General features: G+C 31.8%; 1 protein-coding gene across 1 annotated transcript; it reads left to right on the forward strand.

The window, feature by feature from the left end:
- Positions 1-4,082: 4,082 nt before the first annotated feature.
- On the forward strand, positions 4,083-4,640 carry LOC136209044 (uncharacterized). The gene has a single exon (XM_066000392.1). It carries the CDS (start codon positions 4,122-4,124, stop codon positions 4,383-4,385), a length of 264 nt encoding a protein of 87 aa, XP_065856464.1. The 5' UTR covers positions 4,083-4,121; the 3' UTR covers positions 4,386-4,640.
- Positions 4,641-26,015: the final 21,375 nt, after the last annotated feature.

A 26,015-nucleotide genomic window follows, 5' to 3' on the forward strand; every position in this document is an offset into this window, starting at 1 on the left:
TAAAGTTTAGTGGCCATAGATGTAATTTACCCTATACTTACTGCCAAAAAAACCACAAAAATGTAATTAATGTCTTTAATCATTAAAGATAAACTTGTGCCATGAGGCACAGGTTAGATAAACCAACTGTATATTTTGACAAAAGTAAAATAAAATATTAGTTTTTGAGAAAAAATAAAAGAACTTAACTTTTTGATAAAATTCAAAAAGATACTTGAATTAAATGTAAAACTACTTATAAACATGATGTATAGTGTAATTTTCTCTAGTATGATGTAGGAAAACTGTAAAAACCTTAATTCAAGCTGTAAAAACATTATTTTTAATAATTTCAAATACAGATTAAGTTAATAACGCATTTTTAACAGAATTAGATGTTCATAACTTACTAATTTGGTCATAAATGGTTTAATGAGACCAGAAATAAATGATCATGGATTTAATGAATCCAAATAAAAGATCAAGAGATTAATGAACTAAAGAATGAAAGATCAAAAAAATCTCCTTCGGTTAATTAGTTTTCTTTTCTGCGCTTCAAAATAATGCGTTTTTTTAATAATTGTGCATTGTTATGAATAAATTAATGGATGTCAATAAGTATAAACATTTTAATTTTAATTTTTTATTCCTTAATGTTATAACTCTTTATTCATTAATGTTATAACTCTTTATTCCTTAATGTTTGTAACCCCATAATTTATGTTTTTATGTAATGTAACCTATATGTTCATAAGCCTATAAAGGTTTCTTTCACGTAATATAGGATAAGTGAAATACAAGCATACACTTACTCTCTATTGTTATTATTCTATTGCATATTATCTTCCTTATTTTATAACATGTTATCAACATGAGTTGGCTCGTTGGATTAATTTCAGCACGAGTTTGCTCGTTCGGTTATTCCAGCACGAATTTGTCCCTCCAATTAACTATGGCACCAGCTTTCTCATTCGATCAATCCCTACTCGAATTTGTTCATCCATTTAATCTTAAATAAGTTCTAAATCAATTTTTAAATTGTTTTTATTTCTAATACAATTATTCGTATTGGATTTTAGTTATATCAAATCTTACAAATGTGAATGTCTATGTCTGATTGTTAAAGATCCATGTGTGTTTTGGAAATTTTTGAAAGAAAGATATGACCACCAGAAGTTAGTTGTATTATCCAAAACTCGTTATGACATGATGAAATTAGGATTGCAGGATTTAAAATCTGTAATAAAATATAATTAAGCTGTTGTTAAAATTACATCTAAATTAAAATTAGATAGAGATGATATTAGTGATGAACTTATTTCATGCATCTAATGTGCTTTTGCAGCAAGAATATAAAGAGAAATGCTTCACAAAAATATTCTTAGTTACTTTCTTATATACTTGTAGCAGAACAAAATAATAAGCTTTTAATGAAAAACACGAGTCTCATCCTACTGGATCGACCACATTCCCAGAAGTGAATGAAAATAATAATCGTGGACATGATTGCGATTGTGATCATGGATATAATCATGGTGGACATGGTCGTGGTTATATCTATGGTGGTTATAATAATAAAAACACAAATTCGCCCTGCAAATGGAAAAATCAAATTGATAGATTTGAAAAAAAAAAAAAAATTAAAGTCAGAGTTCAAATTAGAATTCAAGTGGAAATGAAACTTCATGCGACCATTGCAATATGACCGGTTATTGGTCACGCACATGTCGTACGACAAAACGTTTGATTTTACTTTACCAAGCATATGATGAATACATAAATATGTAAACATAAGGTATCCGTTTATCACTTTTTGAAACACGAGACTCTTTGAAAATGTTTGAACCATAAAATTTATTTTCCTAAAAGTCCCCTTATTCTTCTGATTAGACATGTCCACGGATCGGGTAACTGTCTAGGTCTGTGTCCATTTGGGCCGGACTTGGACAATGAAAACTGATTTTAGGTCCAATCCGGTCCAAATTCGCTAAAGACTGCCTATTTTTTAGACGGATTTGAAACTAATAAAAATAGCATGGGTCAGGTTAAATAGCACGGACCGGTCCAACCCGGCCCGTCTATTAATATAATTAATAAATTTATATATTTATATGTTAAATATTTATTTTTATAATTAAAAAATTATATATATATATATATATATATATATATATATATATATATATATATATATATATATTGAGGTGGGTTTACATGAATTGAATTTGAGATTTGATTTTTAGAGAGGAAATTACACCAAACATCAGATTTAACATTAATGTTACAATTAAATATGTGCTCTTTTTTAATTATATCATTAAATAAATTCTTTTACCTATTTTTATCATAAAATGCATAATTTATTTTGAGTTTGTCAAATACAGCAGTTATGCCCCCCATTTTTTTCTTTACAGTTTTTTTTTTCCATTGTCTCGTCGGTTTCTGGTTTGGTTTTTTCTTTTTTTTAAGAATTTCTAATTATAAATGGGTTTTAAATTTAATAGATTAGGAATGTAGGATATTTTCTAAAGAAAACTAGTACATATTAGAGCCATAATGATAATAATAATAATAATAAAATATTAGTAAAAGAAATAGACCTGTAAAAGAAAAAAAACTGTTTTGTGTATTAATATAAAGGCATTACATTATGGGTAAATAATCTATTAATCTTATAGTTTTTACTTAACACACTGTTTAGTCCCTCTATTTTAAAAAACATATTTTAAAGTTTCTATCTTTTGTCAATATTAACTTTGTGGTCCTTTTATCTATTTTTTTATATTTTTAACCGACTATATCTTAACTTTTAGGAGAACCAAAGTATAATACAAATTGACCATGTTATTCTGTTATTTTATATATATTTATTTATGCTAAAATATAACAATTATAAATCTAAAAAAACTAGACAAAATGACTAAAGGGTTAATATTGTCAAAAGTTAGAGACCTTATAATGTGTTTTTGAAAATAAGGGGACTAAACAGTGTATTAGGTAAAAAATAAGGGACTAATAAATTATTTACCCTTACATTATTTAGGTCCCCAAACTAAAACTTCAAAATCAGCTAGAATACTAAACTATCAAATTCATCAACCAGATCCCTAAACAAAATAAAAATCACCAATTGAGTCACAATAATATCCTAAAATCAGAAATTGTGACTATTTGATGTAGACTATAATAATCTCTGTGTCGGTTCAAAATGAGTTTGGAAAAATGGTCTGAAACTATTCAATCGAATCAATTTCGGTGAGATCTCGATTAATTAGTTTTGTTCGAATACAGACTCAATTGATGACTTTTGCTTAATCCAAGGACCTAATTAATGATTTTAATAGTTTAAGATCTTAATTGGCTTGGAAACCTTAATTTGAAAAGCGAAATTAATATTATGCTTAATATATATATATATATTAGGCTATGCTTACTTTGTTTTTGACAAAGTAAGCCTTATTTTATTTTTACTACCATTGGATAAACTTACTTTGTTAAAGTCCACCATCATCCAATGGTGAAAAAAACAAAATAAGCTTTACTTTGTTAAAAACAAAGTAACTACAGAAGACACCATATATATATATATATATATAAGCCTAAATAATGTTAAAACTATTGAATATTAATATAATTATCAAAATTTAAAAAATGTGATTATTTAAATTTAAATTATATCATATCATTTTCCACTAATATCATTAAATAAGTGGAAATAAGTGGAAAAATATGATAGGTGAATTCATTTATATGAATATACATTTTTTTTTATCTAAAATTATTAATAGATAAAACCAACTGTTACAAAAAAAAAAAACAAAATCCAACTAAATCCAAAGGTTGTGTGGTTTATGACATATCGAGTGTAAGAGTTGAAGTATTTGACATAAAAGGAATAAATATCACACTTTTAGATATTTGTATTTTTTCTACGTATTTATGAGATTCATGTATGGAGCCCATTTTTAAATTCAAACCCAACACAATCTGATTCCGTCTAAATTAATAACGGATGGACTGGGCTGGGCTTGGACTGAAGACTTTTATAGAAAAAACCGTCCGGCCCGGCCCATGGCCAGGTCTACTTCTGATGCCCTCGTAAATTCATAATTTCATCTCCTTCTGAAGCTAGCAGAAAGAAAATGGCTTCAAAAGGTGAAATACTCACCCTCTATCGGTCTCTTCTGCGCACAGCCCGCCAATTTTGTGACTATAACATCAGAGAATACGCGAAGCGCCGCACGATCGACGGCTTCCGCGATAACCGAAACCTATCGGACCCGTCTGCCATATCCGCCGCTTTCTCCGACGGCAAGGCTCAGCTTGAAGTTGCTAAACGACAGATGGTCGTCTACTCTCTCTATGCCCCCAAAATCAAAAGCGTCATGGAGACCCATTCGCTGTGAAGCTGATTGCTAATTCTGAATTTAAATTAGATTTACTCACAATAGGGTGGAATTAGATTTTAGGGTTTACTTTTGTTTTATCGTTTCTCTTCTTCTGAATTGTCCCTTCTTATCGCTTTGCTCTTGATTTTAGTTGCGTTTTTGCTATTTAGTCTGATTGCTCAGTTGAAGTGATGTTTTTGTTGATTCTATTGTTTGTTGACGAATTATCAGTTTTTATCAATAAAACAGTTTATGAGCTATCAGTTTAGTTTATGAAGAGTTCTGGTATGTGATTAGATTGGTCAATTAGTCATGTGAATATAAGGTTTCAATCAAGTATAGAATTTTTTCACCATTCTTTGAATGCATTATCTTTAAGGTTGAGTTTATTCTCTTTAACCCTGTTTTTGATGCAGGATTTGGGATTTGGATTTTGTGATTTTCATGGTAAAATCACCATGAAAGTGTATCCAGTATAATAGATTATTGTTCTGTAACTTTGATTATTGTGTACAGAGAACTCCATGAAATGAGAGGCTATGTTGCACACACTCTTCTTTAGTAGCGTTTCTGCCTTCTGTGTCCGTGTCGGTTTGAAGATTATGAAGGTTATGTTTTAGAAATAACACTTCCTGGTATCAGTTGATGTGAGGTTGTTATAATCATCATAGTTTCTCTGGTCATTTGCAGTTGCATAACTTTTGGTTCTCAATTCTGCATATAATGGTGTTGAGCAGATTGATACATTGCAATCAACTACAAACCATTCATTACAAGTTGAGTCATGAGCTGGGACGAATCACGGCTTGAGCACTCACTGGTCATTGGAAAACGCCATGTAAGCTGTGTGAGGCTTTATTTTTTTTTCAACAAAAGCACTTAAACAATATCAACTGAGCATCCATAGATCGTCGAAGATCACCCAAGCACCTCTGTCAGTCTATTATGGATCCTCCCTGATTACGAGATAGCGTATGGAACAATGTAATCCAGCTGATTGGGTTGTCATTGTGAACGACGGGTTACCTTTTTTCCTGCTAAAGAGAATTGAAAAGATGGGAGCCCTTGATCACCTCTCTGAATTTTGCAGTGTCATCAGCACAAGAAGCAAACACAAGCCAATACAGGTGCTCATTATTAACCCTAAGTTAATCACACTTACCTGTTCTTATATCTAATTACATCTGCTTAATCAAATGTTTATCTTTTAAACTAGGACTTCAATGGCCAAATATAAATAGTTAGTATATGTTTTAGCTACTAGTGTGATCTTTTTTTTTTCTTTTAATTCTTCCTAGCTAATAAGAAGAGAAGGGTTGGGTTGTGTTCATGAAAACTCTTCATGAAATGCGTTTTACTGTTTCTGTCAAATGTGGGAAACGGAAACTGATACGAAATGTTTTCGAGCACGTTTCCGTAATTATCCAAAATATGAAATGCGTCTCTCAGTTTTTAAACGGTTTTCTCGGCCTATTTCGAATAAAATTCTAGAAATTCAAACTTTCTATTTTGCAATTCCGATTAGGAAAATCCTATTTGACTGATAAGTAATCCTTCAATTTTTAAAGAACTTACCTATATTTCTTTCTCATATAATCTGTCTTTTAAATCTCGATTGAGCTTGGACTTTATTCGATTTGTTCTTTGTTCTTGTTCTTTTTAAATATATTATTATATTTTTAATATTTATAAATATTTCTCTATATTTTTAATATTTACACGTTTCCGTTTCCTATGTTTTTTTAGAAGTTACATTTCCCTGTGTCCATTTCCATTTCTGTAACATAGAATCAAAGTGAAAATGAACTGTGATGGCTGTGAAAAAAGAGTCAAGAATGTTGTGTTGTTTCTAACATGAAAGGTTCTGTCTTTCATAGTTTTTTTTTTTTTTTTTTTTTTTAAATTCAAGATTTAATACTCATATTGTTAGTTGAAGTTATAATTTTAGTTAGTTAAAACGGTTAGTTGATTAATGGTTTAGTTGTTTCCGGATTCAATTAGTCAACTAGTTTGCTTCTATATAAAGCTTCTTTATTAGTTGATTTTGTTCATTGATCAAGAAGTATTACTTCATCTTCTTCTCCTTATTCTCTTTCTCGTTTCCTCTCTTATAGAGTTAAGATGGTATCAGAAGTCTAGGGACTTGTATGTCCAATTTTGAGGTTCAGAGTGTCACGGGGCCAGTCGAAGGGAGCCGTGTGGCGCTTACTTATCCTCCCCGAAGTAAGCCAGCCGAGAGAACTAGTTTACTCTATCTGCAATAATCACACATAAGGGTATACAAGCCATATATACGTATAGTGTCATACATATGGGATATAGTGTCATACATACAATACAATTATATAGGCAAATCATTACATTCACGCACAATCATAGGCAACATATAAGACATGCAAAAGTGAATAATACGCGGATGAATAGGAGTATGGTCCGAGCCATTTCGAGGGAGATGTCGCATAAGTGCATCCAGGAAGTACACTCTCCAATCAGTGCTACACAGCGCACTATCAAGTCTACAACAAGCCACTCGTTTCCTCTTTGTAGTCTCATGGAACCACGTATAGCCCGGCCCCTGAAAACCTAGATCCACCAAGTCCATTTCATTTATCCAGTTAGCGAACTAGACACATCGATTCAAAGTTCTAAAAAACCCTCCTTGCTTCTCCTCATGCGACTTGATACAATTGAAGTCGCTAATCAAGAGCCACGGGTTAGTGATAGTCTCTTTAAGAGCAAGCGGTTCTCCCAAAGCCAGCCTCTTGAAACTCATCTGGGGACGGATATAAACAAAAGTGATATCAAAACTATTGGAAATTGGAGTATGCATATTTTTATGTGCATATTAAATGAAGCCAGTATGTCAAGAAGATGAAGGGTTATGCTTTGAATCTAGTTAAGAAGTTAAAAGGTTATCCTGATCTTTACAACCTTATTAATTGAAGGTGGAGTTTACGAAGCATCACACCCTTTGGTATGGTTCTTTATTTTCTATAAATAGAGGCTCCATGTTTTTGGAGAACATAAGTTGTAGGAAGCTTTGAGTGTTTGGTTAGAAGTATTATTGGAATTCTCACTCTACACACTTGTGCAAATTGTGTGTGATCAAAACTGATTAGGGTGTACTTGGGTTTTGGGTTGTGAGTTAGTGATTGAGTGTTGTAATACTTGTACTTCATTTTCCTATAGTGCAAAGAGCTTCTTGCGGTAACTCCAAGGATTAGCCACTATTATGTGGTGAACCTTGTAAAAATTATTGTGTTCTTTCTTGTTTGTTTATTTCCTATATTTCGTGTTTTATTTCTGCGTTTTGCTATTGTATCCTGGAAGAGGAATTTGTTACTGTGATCATTTTTATAAATTCCTAACAATAACAAAAACATGTGTTAGGATCATTATCTCCAGTGACATCAATTGAATTTAAGGATAAATAAAACTGAACCAAAAGCCAAAAGCTAAAAAATGATATAAAAAATTAAATTGAATAAAACTGTATATTAGCATGGTATGGTTGGATTTTTTTTTCATCAAATCTTAAGATATATTTAAAAAAAAAATTGGATTATTCATGAACCGAATCAAAATCAAACCAAATTAAAATATAATTGTTAAACAAAACTTTTTGTTCAGTTCGATTTCGAACCAGTTTATGGTTAGTTCTACTCGTTGGATTTTTACTTGATAGAAGGTTAAAAAAATGAAATTGATAGAACAAATAATACAATTTTAAATATTAAATTTATTTAAATATTGAAATTATTAAATAATTCAGATGTGTATAAATTATAAAAAGTTCCAAATAATTTTTGTTTGAGGCTTCTTTACCCTTTTTGCATATGTGTTTATTAAAAAAATGAAACCTAATATTTTGGCTTAATTAATCACTAGGTACTTGAATTTGATAAAAAAAAAAATCGATTAACTCTTAAATTTATAAAGTGTCTTATTAACTCTCCATACTTGCTTAAATAACTTATCAATCATCTGAATTTGTTAAAGAGATTTAGGTACTGTTTGATAAAACTAAAAATTAAGTGTTGAAAAAATAAGTACTGAATTTAAGTGTTGAATATTATAAGTGCTTGAAATATTAAATGATGCAACTGTTGTTATAAAAAAAAATATTAGTTGATAGTGTGTTTAAAATTAACTGTTATTAAACACGCTTAAATTAAATAAGTGCTTAACATTTTAATTTAAGTGATTATCAAAGTTATCAAACAAGGCTTTAATGTCCGTTCGTTTCCATTTTTCGGAATTGCTTTTTGCGTTTCAATAATAAATAAGATATAGAAAGTGTTTGGTAAAATTTCGAAATAACTATTTTTTTTAGAAAAATAACTAATATCTAATGTCTATCAACAAACAGTTAACAACTAACAACAACAGCAAACAAACAAATCTTTATTGGCTTTCTAAACTATGCTTACAGGCATCTATTATCCTCATGAATTTATTTAAAGTGATATATATATTACAATGTTTTTAAATCATTTTTGGTCTGACATGTGAATTTAAGGAATTAATTATATCATTTTTAAAAAAAAAAAACTTACCAAACGATTTTATAAATTTAGAAAGTTAAATCTGCTTTCATTTAGCTAAAAGAATTTAGCTTTTTTTCTTGAACTTGCTAAGTTGGAAATTGTTTTTATCCAATTTTCATTATTAGCAAACAAATACCAACCCAACCGACATCTACAAAACCGGTGTTGTTAGTGTACTCTCTTCAAATTAAAAGCAAATTTTATGAGTATTCATTTTGGTGGTTGGTTGGTCATTAACTAATTATACACCAATTTCCTTTTTTATGTGAGTAAAAGAGATGGTAAATTGACTTCTAATGTTTATCGCTGAAAAAAACTCAACTGAAATGAATACTATTGAATACTGAACTGAATCCTACTGATATTGTGGTTTTTAAGGATGTGGTCACTGAAGTTTATACTTTTAACACTCGTGACAACTCAGCGTCTCAAAACGACTGTTAAGGTCTCAAAATAAAAAATTCGAAGAGTTAATAATATTCTAAGAAACTTTAATTCTTGAAAATTTTCGTTTTGAGGTTATTTAGGTGTTATTTGGTTAGAGAGTGAGTAAATTTTTAGAGGAAAATCTCCAAAAAAAATTGATTTTAAAAAATAAAAAATTCGGGTTTATAGTAAATGTCATTCAGAACAACTTTAATTCTTGAATATTTTCATTTTGAGGTTGTTAACTGTCATTTTGAGTAGTTAGTTAAAGTTGAGTGGCTATCGGTACTAAAAACAATATAAAATTCAGTTGTCATACCGTTAAAAATTAAAGTTCGGTGGCCACAATGTTAAATTGGATAAAGTTTAGTGGCTATGGGTGTAATTTACCCGAGTAAAAGATGAAGAGGATATTTGGATGCTTGGTTTATTACCAACGTTGGAAGGTATATAAAAACATGTAATAAGATAAATAAAATAAAAGAAAAAGTATAAAAATAAACCAGGTGGTTTGTACCATTATCAAACATAAACTATATGGTTTAAAAATTGGTAAATACGTTGATTCCGTTAGCAAATACAGTCCAAATAGACTAACAATGTTAAAAAATATCAAAAGTCAAAGGAAAAATAGTTAATTTTGTTTTTATATATATTTATTTTATAAATTAATCTTTTATTATCTAATTTTATCTTTATATATTTATTTTATAAACCTTTGCTCCTCCGCCTCATAAGTTTGCTCAATCTCATACTCCAATTCTCTGTGAAATTCATCTAACTCATAATAAGTTCTTCAGTTTTGAAGAGAGACTTGAAGGAGAGAGAGATCGAAGGGGAAGAGAGAAGAGAGATTGTGAGTTTTGAATTTTTATTTTTGTTTTTGAATTTGTTTGTGATAATTAGATAATAAATGAGTTAATTTATAAAATAAATCAATATAAAGACAAAATTAACTTTTTTCCATTTGACTTTTGACTTTTTTTTAGCACAGTTAGTCAATTTGACTGTATTGGCTAACAGAATCAACCTCAAGGTACTTGTTTGCCAACTTTTTTTTTTTTTTTTTGTAAATCTTGTTTGCCAACTTTTAAACCACATAATTTATGTTTGAAAATGATCCAAAACACATATTTTATTTTTGTATTTTTTTTAAAATAAAATAAATAGAAAGAGGGTCGGATTCCGACAATCTCATTTCGATGTTTAAGTTAACAAAGTCTTGCCAAGAAGAATCTTAACAAAACTAAATCAATATGATTATTATTGAATTTAGTAAGTATAAAAAAAATACAAAGAAGACAACTATATTTATAAGGATAAAAACTTATATCTAGAAAGAGCTAAAAGAAATTGTTACAGCTATATTAACGGTTTGTTATTCCAATCAACAGTTGACAGTTAGGCTCTGTTCTTTAATATTTAATTTCAGTTCAGAAGTAATCAATTCAGTTCAGCATTCAATAATTTATTATTATTTACTTTAATTATAATTATTTATATATAATTTATTTAATATATATATATAATTTATTATTATTATTATTATTATTTATCTATAATTTATCATTATTTATTATAATTATAATTATTTGGTATTACTTGTTTATAAATTTTACGAGAAGTAAATAAATATTATATCAATTAACTATCTTTTAATGAGGAAGTTACATATGAAATCATCTTTAGAGTTTTCTTTTACAATTAATTATCTTTTTTTTATCTATTATCATGAGAATTTTTAGTAATTTTGAAATATCAGCTTTTACTACAAATAATTCTTATTTTGCCAAATCACAGTTATCACATTAATTATTTAAATTTTAAAAATCTAAATTCATAATGAATGGTTGTAACAATTTGGGAGTAAAGTATTTTAAAATTTTGAAAATCTGACAATTTAATAATTTGGTTAATAAAGTTTTGAATATGTGTAATAAAATTACTATTAGTTGTCACATGTGTAACTTACCCAATTTAATGAGAAAATTACATAGAAAATCATATTTTTTTACAATTAACTATTTTTTAATCTATTATCATAAGAATTTTTAGTAATTTTGAAATATCAGATTCTACTACAAATAATTCTTATTTTGTCAAACTACAATTATCAAATTAATTATTTAAATTTTAAAAATCTAAATTCATAATGAAGGATTGCAACGGTTTGGGAGAAAAATAGTTTAAAAATTTGAAAATCTAACAATTTAATAATTTTGGTAACAGTAACTTATCCAATTTAATGAAAAAATTAAATAGGAAATCATCTTTATCCAATTTAATGAGGAAATTAAATAGAAAATCATCTTTAGTAAAATTACAAATGAAATTAGTAATACTTGTCACATATATAAGTTACCTAATTTAATAAAGAAATTATAAAAGAAATTAGCTAATTTAATAAAATTATTAATACTTGTAACTTACCAAATTTCATGAGAAAATTACCTAATTTAATAAAATTACTAATACTTGTAATTACCCAAATTTAATTTGGATGAAATTCACCATCAATCTGCGCCTATATATATATATATATATATATATATATATATATATATATATTTTTTTTAACTTTCAAATGAAATATATACTCTCATTTTCACTTGTCTCTCCATATCAGACTTACCTTGCCGTATTCTTAACTGCTTAACAATGGCGGAAGCTTCCACTTTTATTGATGATACTGAGGAAAATGGTGATTTGACCAGTGCGTTACCGGACTGCCTTATCCAACACATTCTTTCATTTCTCCCTTCAACTAAACATGCTATCAGAACTAGCATTTTGTCCAAGAGTCTCTATCAATGGAATGGGACCAGTACTCATTTTCAATTCAAACTATCACATGTCTATTGAACATATCTCCAATTTCATTGACAATACCCTGAATTTGTACAATGACTTGAAAATCAATAAATTTTTCATCAATTCAAATTAATCATATTTGGGTGAGCTGCGTGGTAGATTGGATAGGTGGATCCATTTCGCCTCAACAAGAGAGATGGAAGAGATTATTTTGGATTGTTATGGTTTTGGTATATTAGAAGCGGGTAAGGATTGTGAGTATAAGGTGCCTCAATTTCTACTAGAAAATGCTTCTTTGGTTAAATCGAGGATGCATTGTTTTGTTTTTATGCCAGAAAAAGGGATAGTAAATTGGGCATCTTTAAAGGTTCTTTATATAGATTTTGCTTACTTAACTGATGAAATGATTGAAAATGTTATATCCGGTAGTCCTGTGATTGAATTTTTTGAATTACGCAAATGCTATGGTTTGGAAAGACTTGCTATTGCATCTAAATCATTAAAAACCATTCTTTTGTTTGAATCTGATTGCTCTGCTTTTGAAATCTCATGTCCTTATATGGAGAAATTGGAACTATTGGGCTAGATGTGGATTACAAGTTTGATTTGCCATCTTCAGTTTGTGCTACTTTGGATTTTCAAATTGGAGGTCGCCATTGTGATGAATTTGATAAATTGAGATTGGTTAAGAAGTTCCTTTTGCAGGTTCGTTCAGTATGTTGAGGAGCTAAAACTTGGACCTTGTTTTTTTAGGGTAAGTTTTTTAGAATAACTTCTTTACTCTTTTAATTTCTAGAATTATAAATTTGTAGGATTGTAAACATAGTTCTCTTTGAGTTATATTATCGCTTTTTAGTATTCATTTATTAAATATTTTAAGGTTATGTCACTTGCTGCGGCGAGAGATGAATCATCTCTATTGTTAAACAGCAAATGTTTGAATGTGATGTATATCCTTTTTCGATATTGAGACAACCTGGACTCCCTATCTCACATCTCCGATTTCCTTTGCTTGAGAAATCAGTTATAAAGCTACGTCCAAATGACAATTTTCCGGTAAGTTTGTTTGAATAATTTGGTCTTGATTTCGATATCTTCTAATAATGGAACAAGTTTATAAGAATCGACATTTTTCTAGAAGAAGAAATATAATGGATTGAGAATCTTACAACTTGCTAAGAACTCAATAAAAAATAAAATTGCATTAGAAAATCATTGTTATTAATTTATACGTGTTTTATGCAGATGGAAAACTTCTTGGGGATGCAAAAGAAGTTTAGGAAGTAGATTAGAGTGTATTTGATAATGTAATGTCAAATCTAAAAACCGTTGAGATTGTTGGCCTTGCTTATAGATCCTATCACGGGAGTTATGATGATCTGCACGAATTTGTTAAGTTTCTGTTCAAGAATGCCAGGATGTTGGAAAAGATGGTGTTACTTGAATACCTTGATGGACGATGGATGGCTTTTGCACTTAAAATGTGTAAGAAATGGTCATGCATTCCGAAAACTTCTCCACATGCCATTATTAAAGCCACATGTTTAAAATGTCATTGTAATACCCCCGACCCTTTTCTACATGTTAAAGCAACTAAACAATATAATGGACACCTATTAGGTTAAAATAGGAATCCAATTTGTTCTCCGACCCGTAATTTTTTTGAAATATAAAGGTTTATCTACTTAATTGGCTTGGACTTGACAATAATTTATTATCAAGCTTCCTACGTATCCCATTAAGTTACGATTTGGAATCAAACCAAATCCACGTAGTTCTAACGGATTCGAAATAATCTATTATTTCCAGTTAGTAGCATAACTTAAGTAAGCGAAACAAATACCAAGTAATCAAATAATAATATAGTTAACTAAACTAATAGAGTGACAATCAGGAATATTGGGACCAAAGAGATATTCCGCTCACATAAATTAAATTAATAACTAAATAAAAACAAGCATAAAAATTTATTCTTTATATATCCCTAAGAGGGCGAGCCTTGGCGCAACGGTAAAAACGTTGTTGCCGTGTGACCTGAGGTTACGGGTTCGAGTCTTAGGAGCGGCCTCTTGCCAATTAAATTGGCAAGGGAAGGCTTGCCCCCAATACACCCTTGTGGTGGGACCCCTCTCCGGACCCTCGCTCAGCGGGGACGCGTAATGCGACCGGGCCGCCCTTTATATCCCTTACCTAGATTTGCTCAAGTAATTCTCTTAACTTAAACCAGAACAATACCTACCCTAATCCTGCATCAACTATCAATTTCACCAAATCGATAGACATTGAATGAAAATAGAACAATAAGCATATTTAATATAAAATCAAAACTATAAATAAATACCATCTCAAAAGAGCAAGATGGAACTAGTAACTCAATTTCCATAAACCCAACATGGACAATTTCAAATCATTTAAACAGAACAAATTTAAAAATGACAGATAAACAATCAAAGACTGCACTAAACACTAGTGGACCCTCTTGATCACAAGTTTTCCAATTTCATCACATGTTATGTCATACCAATAAGAGCCAATATTCTTTCTATAATAATCCCAGTGTACTGGTTTAGGTTTTTGCACCAAAATTAGACTAAAACTCATTGTATGTCTAATATCATTTGAAATCTAAGGAGAAATTCATAGTTTCAATTGCAAATGGACAAGCCAGCAGGGAATCACTCAGATAGGTTCATGGATAGCAAATTAGCAATGAATCGTCTCAAACAAAAGAGAAACAGTTTAAGAGACTGTATATTTTTGCATAAATTCCTCTTCTTATCCCTGATTTTTAAGAATGTAAACTTACTTCAATTCCTCAGAAAAAATCAATAGCCAAAACTGATGGATCATGTATATGTTGAATCAATTTTCAAGCTAAGTTCATCATGGGGCGGTTATACTAAATACATGTTCCATCATATTCTGCATTTATCTTATTTTAAAGCATAAGAATTTCTTTCAAAACCAATTACATTATAATACCTATTAAATTCTTAAGAAAAAGCTAATAAGCCTTAAACATTGAACAATAGATGTCAAGTGATGATACCAGAAAACAAATCTTATTTAAGATAAATAATGAAATGGGCTTAATTATATTTTTCTTATTTTTTTCAGTTGAAAAGCACACAATCTGAAGGCACCAGTTAACAAAGCAATGGAAACAGAGGCATGAATTTCAAAGAAACATAGAGTCCTCTAGTACCAAAACCAACCTGGCAATTACTAGTGTATTACTATTGTAACTTCAATCCTCACTAAATTACACAAGCAAACACCATTTTATCAAGATTTAAGGCTTTAATTAAGGAAAAACAATCACAATTAATTCCTCTAAAATTGAAAAGAGAATAACTACAGTTATCAGTTCATGTTTGCCCAAAATAAAAGCACAAGATGAGAATATGAAAATTGAGAGGTCTAGTGAGGGACTGAATCATAGGACGTAGATGTTAAAGTTGTCAAATAATGAAATTAGAATTAAGGTTAGGGTTTGACCAACCTTAGTTGATGAAACCTACCAATTATGCAAAAGGACTGAGAGCTTATATCGTTGTTGTTGAACCTTTGCCAGACATATGCTGCGGATTGAGGATTAGAGGAATGAGCAAGCAAAAACGATCGAAGAGGATTTCATGCCACGTTAGAAGAGCAGAAACCCCAAAATTTATAGATCTGTAAAGATCACAAGAAATGAAAAACCAAATGCACAAACACCCTTGAGTCAAGAAGAACTTAATATCCATGAACTGCTTGACCATAAAACATTCATAGTTAAATCACGACAGCCTCAATGAAATTAGTGAATCGTTGACGGAAGGGATGAACTAGAGATAAATCTCTCTCTTCGTCATCCAGTTATCTAAGTGAGAAGGATTTCTCTGGGTGAGGACCCTCTTCCCCAAATCAAGAGAAAAATAAGTTATTTTCTCCTTTCTTCCAGATGCTTCCCGTGCATTCTCGGGTAGAGTTTAGGAAGCATTTATCCTCTAATTTTCTAAATTGTGCACTTAGGTCCCTCAATGTTACAATTCTCCCCGTTCATTATTCTAACATTCCAATTGAACCCTTAATTAAAAACAAAACTTACTTTACTCCTTATATTTCCATATATCTTTCATTTCTTCCTCAACTTATTTTGTTTTAAAGTTTTCCACATTATACACAATTGATACCCGAAAATATTAAATTAGCTCATCTTATATACTTATAACACCTAATGAGTTAATAAATAAGCTTGCAAATATTATGTAATTTACTATTAAATATTTTTGAATTCCTATTTTAACCTAATAGGCGTCCATTATATTGTTTAGTTGCTTTAACATGTAGAAAAGGGTCGGGGGTATTACAGTCATGATTATGATAAGGATTTAATTGGGATAAAATTGTATGTTGAGATTCTGGAGTTTGTGACAATCAAATGCAATTTAGATTGAATTTTTTTTGAAGAAATCCCCTCCGATATGAGTATTTTATTGTATTTGATTGTCACAAACTCCAAAATCTCAACCTACGATTTTATCCCAATCAGAATCAGAATCAGAATCATTATCATAATCATAACACTTTAAACATGTGGCTTTAATAATGGTATGTAGAGAAGTTTTCGGAATGCACGACCATTTCTTACATATTTTATGTACAAAATCCATCCATCGTCCATCAAGAGATTCAAGTAACACCATCTTTTCCAACATCCTGGCATTCTTGAACAGAAACTCAACAAATTCGTGCAGATCATCATAACAACCATGATGGGATCTATAAGCAAGGCCAACAATCTCAACAATTTGTAGATTTGACATTAAATTATCAAATACACTCCAATCTACTTCTCAGAACTTTTTTTTGCATCCCCAAGAAGTTTTCCACCTGCATAAAACTTCCCCAGAAATGAACAACAATGACTTTCTAATGCATTTTATTTGTTGTTGAGTTCTTAGCAAGTTGTAGGATTCTCAATCCATTATATTTCTTCTTCTAGAAAAATGACGATTCTTATAAAGTTGTTCCATTATTAGAAGATATTGAAATCAAGACCAAATTATTCAAACAAACTTACCGGAAATTTGTCATTTAGACGTAGCTTTATAACTAATTTCTCAAAAAGCAAGGAAAATCAGAGATGTGAGATAGGGAGTCCAGGTTGTCTCAATATCGAAAAAGGATCCATCAGAATTAAGCATTTGTTGTTTAACAATAGAGACGATTCACCTTTCGCCGCAGCAAGTGATATAACATTAAAACTTACCATAAATGAATACTAAAAAATGATAATATAACTCAGAGAGAACTATGTTTACAATCCTACAAATTTATAATTCTAGAAATTAAAAGAGTAAATAAGTTATTCTAAAAAACTTACCATAAAAAAACAAGGTCCAAGTTTTAGCTTTTTAACATACTAGACCTGCAAAAGAAACTCCTTAACCAATCTCAATTTATCAAATTCATCACAACAGCGACTCCAATCTGAAAATCCAAAGTAGCACAAACTGAAGATGTCAAATCAAACTTAAGACATGTAATCCACATTTGGCCCAATAGTTCCAATTTCTCCAGATAAGTACATGAGATTTCAATAGCAGAGCAATAAGATTCAAACAAACGAATGGTTTTCAATGATTTAGATGCAATAGCAAGCCTTTCCAACCCATAGCATTTGCGTAATTCCAAAAATTCAATCACAGGACTACCAGATATAGCATTTTCAATCATTTAATCAGTTAAGTAAGCAAAACCTATATAAAGAACCTTTAAAAATGCCCTATTTACTATCCCCTTCTCTGGCATAAAAACACAACAATGCATCCTCAATTTAACCAAAGAAGCATTTTCAAGTAGAAATTGACTCACAATCCTCACACACTTCTAATATGCCAAAACCATAACAATCCAAAACAATCTCTTGCATCTCTCTTGTTGAGGCGAAATGGATCCACCTATCCAATCTACCACGCAACTCATCCAAATATGAATCATTTGAATTGATGACAAATTTATTGATTTTTGAGTCATTGTACGGGCATTGTTAATGAAATTGGAGAAATGTTCAATAGACATATGATAGTTTGAATTGAAAATGAGTACTAAAACATCATTCCATTGATAGAGCCACCTCTTGGACAAAATGTTTGTTTTGATAGCATGTTTAGTTGAAGGGAGAAATGAAAGAATGTGTTGGATTAGGCAGTCCGGTAACGCACTGATCAAATCACCATTTTCCTGAGTATCATCAATAAAAGTGGAAGCTTTCGCCATTGTTAAGCAGTCAAGACTACAGCAAGGGAAGTCGGATATGGAGAGACAAGTGAAAATGAGAGTATATATTTCATTTGAAAATTAAAATATATATAGGTGCAGATTGGGGGTGAATTTAACCAAATTAAATTTGGGTAAGTTACAACTATTAGTATTTTTTTTTTAAAGAGTATCAGTAATTTTATTAGATTAGGTAATTTTCTCATGAAATTGGGTAAGTTACAAGTATTAATAATTTTATTAGATTAGGTAATTTCTTCTATAATTTTTTTATTAAATTGGGTAACTTACATATATGACAAGTATTACTAATTTCATCTGTAATTTTACTAAAGATGATTTCCTATTTAATTTCCTCATTAAATTGGATAAAGATGATTTCCTATTTAATTATCTCATTAAATTGGATAAGTTACTATTACCAAAATTATTAAATTGTTAGATTTTCAAATTTTCAAATTTTTAAACTAACCCATCATTATGAATTTAGATTTTTAAAATTTAAATAATTAATTTGATAATTGTAATTTGACAAAATAAGAATTATTTATTGTAGAATCTGATATTTCAAAATTACTAAGAATTCTTATGATAATAGATAAAAAAAAAAAGATAGTTAATTGTAAAAAAAATATGATTTTCTATGTAATTTTTTCATTAAATTGGGTAAGTTACACACAACGTCGTTTTGTTTTATGTTTTTTAATTTATAAAAGCGGCAGATGCATAGGTGTATCGTGCGATTGTTCTCCTCGACTCCATGCATCGACCGACGCAGCGCAGACGCCCCTCTCCTCTCCTCCAGCAAGTGACGCCCCTCCTTCTCCGGTCGGCCACCATCAACGCCTCATCAATCAATTTCAGGTTAGCGACTCCCCTCCTCTCCTAACCGTTAGTTTAACTTTTTCCCTTTAATTTTAATTTTAGGTTAACAAATTGATTGAACATTAATTTTCATCTGCTAGCTACACCTCATACTAGGAAAAACAAAGCCATACGCAGTTCTTTTCAACTTCATCCCTGTAAGTTCACTTGATTTTTTATTCAATTAATCTCAATTCTCGTTTAGGGGTTCTTGATTTTGCTGTTTGATTTATGTGTGTAGGAATTTCATATTTGAATTGTTATTTTGGCTAAAACTATGATGTTTGCTTGGGAATTCATGGATTTAACTGAATCTGAATAACGAAAGAACAAATTTGATGAAACATATCAAATATGGCGTACTAATTGTAGAGATTTGTGATTGTGGAAGTATGATAGAAAGAATTTCGAGTTCATAATCATAGACAGAATGTACCCAACCTGTTTGTTAAAAGAATATATACATGTATTATCTGCTTATTTGTTCAATTGCAGACTCCAGTAGTATACACAATCGCTAGTAATGCGGGAGTAGAGGGAGCTGTTGTTGTCGGTAAGCTATTGGAGCAGGATGATTATGAACTTGGCTACGGCGCTGCTAAAGGTTAGTGATATTCTACACTTTTGTGTTGGTTTGTCTCAGTGTAAATTGATTGTAAATTAATGTTATTTTGTTTAAAAAAATTTTACATAGAGTTTTGCCCCCCTCCCTCAAATCATGGATCCGCCACTGGTTACACATGTGACAAGTATTAGTAATTTTATTACATATATCCAAAACTTTATTCACAAAATTATTAAATTATCAGATTTTCAAAATTGTAAAATACTTGACTCCCAAATTGTTACAACCCTTCATTATGAATTTAGATTTTTAAAACTTAAATAATTAATATGATAACTGTAATTTGGTAAAATAATAATTATTTGTAGTAGAATCTGATATTGCAAAATTACTAAAAAAATTCATGATAATAGATAAAAAAAAAGATAGTTAATTGTAAAAAAAACTCTAAAGATGATTTCCTATGTAATTTCCTCATTAAATTGGATAAGTTACACATGTAATAAGTATTAGTAATTTTATTAAACATATCGAATACTTTATTAACAAAATTATTAAATTGTGAGATTTTCAAATTTTCAAAGTACTCTTCTTCTAATCCGTTACAAACCTTCAATATCAATTTAGATTTTTAAAATTTAAATAATTAATGTGATAACTATATTTGAGAAAATAAGAGCTATATAAATGGTTATACAGGCCAGGCACTACCGAAATTACTCTCATTTATACAACTCATGCAAAACCATAATAGAATATCTCAAATAAATTTCAAAACACTTTTATTTTCATAAAATTAAAAGTCTCTTGGAAATTTGATAAAAACAACGAAAAAGATAATGATCAACATTTGGTCTTGATTTGGACGGAATTCAATGCATATTAATGGCAAACCAACAATAACCCTATGACTAACGTCAGTGGTAAAATAATGACTAAAATTTATTTAGTCATTAATTTCAGTGCTTAACTAGTGATTTTCTTGTAGTGAATAATGAGTAACGCCATTCAAACTTGATGAATCACTAAAATTCATATCTTCTAACTTAATATATGTAGAACATGGCTTAGCTTCAAGAGATCCATGTTCTACACCGACGATCAACGATCTCAAATAGCTTTTTAATAATTTTAGCTTCGAAAAAATTCTTTCATCAGATGCAACAATCATTAGCATAGTTAAGAGGATTTGAAAACCAATTAAAATATTTGGGTAACAATCTACTGCTTTGTGATAATATCTGTAATGTTATCCTTAGGACTCAACTGGGAATATTCCCTGGAAGAAGGACTAAAAGGAGTAAAAGCCGCTAGAGATTCGCCAAAGTAGGATAACAGGTGCCCACCCGGAAGAAGGGCAGGTGAATGATACTCATATGGTAATACGCCTTGGGTTATCCAAGGTCCGCCATGTAGGGGGGATACGCCCTTGCACGATCCGCCAAATATGACACCGAGTCATTAAACAACAAAACCACTGTCATTAATGAGCATTAGTGGTTCCTTAAGGACAATAACGGCTTAAAAGTAAAGAGGTCGGTGTTAAGCTACATTAAGATTGCATTACACTTTATTAAAGGCATTAAAGGGGAGCCATTACGGTTATTACTCAATCCCGTATAAATACCCCTGTGTTAAGGTGTTAAAGGTACACATTATTCTAGCTTTCTTTTGTGATTACAAATTATTCTCATTAAGGAAATTATTAACTTAGGCATCGGAGTGCCCCCGGCCGAGCACAACGGCACCTCACAGGGACATTATCCGGTGTAAAGAAATCAACGTGATATCAATTGGTGCGGTGAGCGTGGAATTCTAAGATTAATGGAATTTACACAAATGTCTTCAGAAAATCTTAACACTCCCACTGGAGTTATCTCTCTTCCAACTACACCTGGGGTCATACCCCCTAAACCATCAATTGGAAACATACCTACATGAATTAATAATACCAACAATGTCACTCCTCGAGTACATGCCACACTACCTGAAGACGGTGTAGTCTAACCGTCACATGAATGGTCTCTAAAATCCTTCCTTGAGCAAATGATGGAATATGTTCATCGAGAATTAAGCAACAAATCTGCTGAAAGGGCCCAAACAATACTAAATGGAAACGATTTAATTGATCAGGATAGAAGGGTGTTCAATAACCAGCCAATCCAAGGTGGAACCGCCAGCACAATATGATCCTATAGGCGGAGAGGACCGCCTCAAACGGTAGATGCATCTCTAGGAGCGAATGTGGTGTAGAACCCAGTCCAGGATAATTCAGAACCTCGGCGGGAGCGGTCACGTTCCCGTTCAAGACATTCGCCCAGACCTCATCGAGATGCTAATTTGGCAAGAAACGAAGGATCCCTTTCCTCACAATGGTTTAATGCAGAGGTAGAGGCACGGTTCCTGGAAGAATAACGAAAGTAGAGCCAGAATGTTGAGCGGTATGCCCACTAGGTTAATAGGCATTCTCCTTTCACTATCCAAATCCTAGGATATCATATGGATGGGCGGTTCAGGGCACCAAATTTGTCGCAATATAAGGGAGAGGATAACCCGGAGGCACACACAAGGAAGTATATGGAGTTGATGGACATATATGGGCGAACGAGGGAATACTCTATAGAATGTTCTCCACCGCGTTAGGTGGATCAACATACGGGTGGTTTCAATCCTTTGTGGCAGGATCCATATACAGCTGGGAACAATTGAGCAGAGAATTTTGCGCAAAGTTTGCAGGTAGCATTCCACATGTGGTGTCCAGTAGAACGTTGTATAATCTCAAGCACAAGGAGTGCGAGTCTCTAAGAACCTAAATTGATCGATTTAACAAATTGTGCATTAACATCACCAGCCTTGATGTTAATACGGCAGTTGAGGCGATAATTAAAAACACCAGGTGCAAGCGGTTGCAGGAAAAATTGGTTATACACAAACCACATACCATGGTAGAATTAATGGAACGTTGTAAGCGGTTTATGGAAATTGATGATATAAATAGAGCCGCCGGATCGCCAACCGCCATGTCACCTGAAAGAAAAGAACGAGGCGGATCAAGTAAAAGGGAGAATAGATGGGCGGATCAGAAAGGGAAACGAAGCTCAAGAAACATACCAAATTACACGCCCCTTAATACCCCTAAAAATGAAATCCTACTATGGTTAGAGAAAAGTAGATTCAAACGGGACATTACATATCCCGAACCGAAAGGAGGGGAGCATGTCCCAATGAGCAAAAATGCAAAGCCATATTGTCGCTTCCATAGGAGACAAGGACATGATACTAATTAATGTTTTGCACTGGATAGGGAAATCGAAAGATTGATTGAAAGAGGTTCGTTTGATAGGTTTGTGCAAAGTGAACAAGGTGAAAGCATAGAAAAAGAAGGCTCCAATGTCAAGATGAAGGGGGTCATCAGTGTTATCGCGGGCGGACCAGGATATCAACCGCTTGCTAAAAAGGCAAGAACATTGGCCTTGGATAATTCAACCCTTAACAAACCTTTCACAAAGATTGGCTCGGTGAACGGTCCTCATGCTGATGCTTTGGTGATCATAATGACCATTGAAGGATGGGAAATGAAGAGAGTTGTGATTAACACTGGTAGTTCTTATAATGTAATTACCATGGGGGAATTTGCAAAGCTTAAAATAGACCTTATACAGGTAGAGGCAACTATCGTGGATATTCTATGAGTAACTGGACACACAGTTCAGACTAAGGGTCAAATGATGTTGGAATATGAAATCACAGACGGGGATCGGACTTGGAGGGGAGATCAAGAGTTTACCATCCTGGATGGTCGGCTCGCGTATAATGTTATTCAGTGAACAAATAGACTTCCATAAAACTTTTTCCCCTGGTGAAATAGAGCTAGAACTTTGTTGGTCCCGTGTAACGTGACAAGATTAGTTCCAAGGGGGGGTTAGGAACTATTTAAAATTTTTCACGTAAGGCTGACTTATATTTAAAACTAAGACTTTTATTAAGTCTTTTAGCACAGCAATGCTGAGTAAGGTTAGAGGCAGATTTAGTCAACTGCTGACTAAAACTGTTTCTACCGTGAGTCAGAAGATAACACTTAAGTCTATTCTTGAACTCAACTCTCAGATTACTCAACTTAACGTATGTTCATTAATGTTTTACTAGGCAGTACTTAGCAAGCAATATATATAAAGGAGTAAAAGGTTAGAGATATGTTACTCAGCAGACTTATCCTGGTTCGGCCTCCTTGCCTACGTCCAGTCTTCGGAATCCTTCCGAGCTTTTTGAATCCTCTATTGAGCTCTTGAAAGGTAGAGCACAAACCGTTTACAAATAGCTTTTGAGTATACAAGAGTACCTTCCTCTATTCTTCTACTCAATACTATACTACTGCTGAGTGCTATAACCGAGCAACTCAGCTTCTCCTTTCTATTCTTCTAGAAATGGTAAAGTGTTTGTTCTAACAAAAGCTAAGAACACTTTAGATGAATTGAATCACTCTAGACTTTTACACAAAGATATGAATTGGTGTAAGAAATTGCTTTGCTTTTCAAGACAGAACTTTGAGTTGGGATTTGGTCAGCGTTTCGACTTGATGAAGATCTGCATTGAATGAAGCATTTGAGAGGCCTATTTATAGTGACACTTGAGGCACAGATCATTTCGAATTTCGAAATAACCATTGGAGGGAAACGGCTTCCTGTCGCTTTCATCCGGTCAGTGCTCAACATCTTCGGCCAATAAGAACATTGTATCTTCTGTCTTCGTCAGGGTTCAGTTGCTTTTGCTTAGGCTGGTCAGACTGTCTCCATATTTCAGGAAAAGTCTTCCAGAAAGCTTTCTGCTTCGTCTGAACATTTCCTTAAGTGGAAATACTTCTCTGCTGGGCTTCGTTTTGCTTTGCTGGGCCGCGTGTCTTTCGACTATTGACTTGGGCTTGACTTTCTCTTGTGGGCTTTTGGGCCTTACTCTTTTAATGTCTTGATTCTTATAAATCAATTTACTCAACATTGGACAAACACATTAGTATTAATAAATCAAAGCATTTAAATTTAATGTGTTAGAATATTTTAGCATGGGTAATTATACTTTAAATAATTTCCTCAAATCAAAATCATGTGGAAAGGTGTTTCAACAAACTTGACCATAAGAGGGTTTTACATTTTCTATCGATAGCCCTAATCACATCCTTAGGAAGCAAAAAAGAATCCCATCCAAAAATCTTGCATGCTACGAAGAACAGAAATAACAAATTGCACACCTTTTATAAAAGATAAATCCTTTGCAGCCCAAGCATTAATTTTGCCCTAAATTTTATCAACAAGAATAACATAATGACACTTAGATAATCTCGAAGAAATTAGACGCACCCAAGATATTTTACAGGCAACTCGCCCTTTTTAAAAGACAAGATATTAAGGATAACATATTTATCAAAATCAAGTAAACAACTATAAAAACACCTCACTTGTTTCATTATTAACCTGCAGCCTAGACATATCTCCAAACTTCATCAACATTATATAAAGCTATCTTGTTGGTCCCTTATAACGTGACAAGTTTAGTTCCAAGGAAAATTTTGTCTGTTAAGGCTGACTTCTTTTCTTAAGAAAAGGTTTACACAGCGGCGCTAAGTAGTTTTAAGACACAAGCTTAGTCAACTTGTGACTAAGTCTGTTTCTTTCCTTGAGTCAGGAGATAGCACTTAGAGTCTATTCCTGAACTCAGCTTCTTAGTGCACTCAACTCAGCGTGAATTCGTTACTTAGTCAGTTTTATAGCAAGCAATATATAAAGGAGTTTAAGGGTTAGAAATATGTTACTCAGCAGACATATCCTGGTTCGGCCTCTCTGCCTACGTCCAGTCCCCGGAACTCGTCCGAGCTTTTTGAATTCTCTACTGAGCTCTTTAAAGGTAGAGCACGAAACCTTTTACAATAGAAGCTGAGTATACAAGAGTACCTTCCTCTATACCTCTACTCACTCCTATATCTACCGCTGAGTACTATAACCGAGTACTCAGCCTCTCCTTTCTATTCTTCTAGAAATGATAAAGTGTTTTTCCTAAACAACAATTGCTAAGACACTTTAGATGATTGAAAATCACTCTAGACTTTTACACAATGATTGGAAATTGGTGTAAGGTTTTGCTTTGCTTTTCTCACAGAATTTCAAGTATGAATTTGGACAG

This window comes from Euphorbia lathyris, chromosome 10 (genome assembly GCF_963576675.1).
Source record: "Euphorbia lathyris chromosome 10, ddEupLath1.1, whole genome shotgun sequence".
Taxonomy (NCBI): domain Eukaryota; kingdom Viridiplantae; phylum Streptophyta; class Magnoliopsida; order Malpighiales; family Euphorbiaceae; genus Euphorbia; species Euphorbia lathyris.

Bases quoted from the DNA above. Each gene is read 5' to 3' on its own strand.
- LOC136209044 (XM_066000392.1), top strand. From the start codon at position 4,122: ATGGCTTCAAAAGGTGAAATACTCACCCTCTATCGGTCTCTTCTGCGC.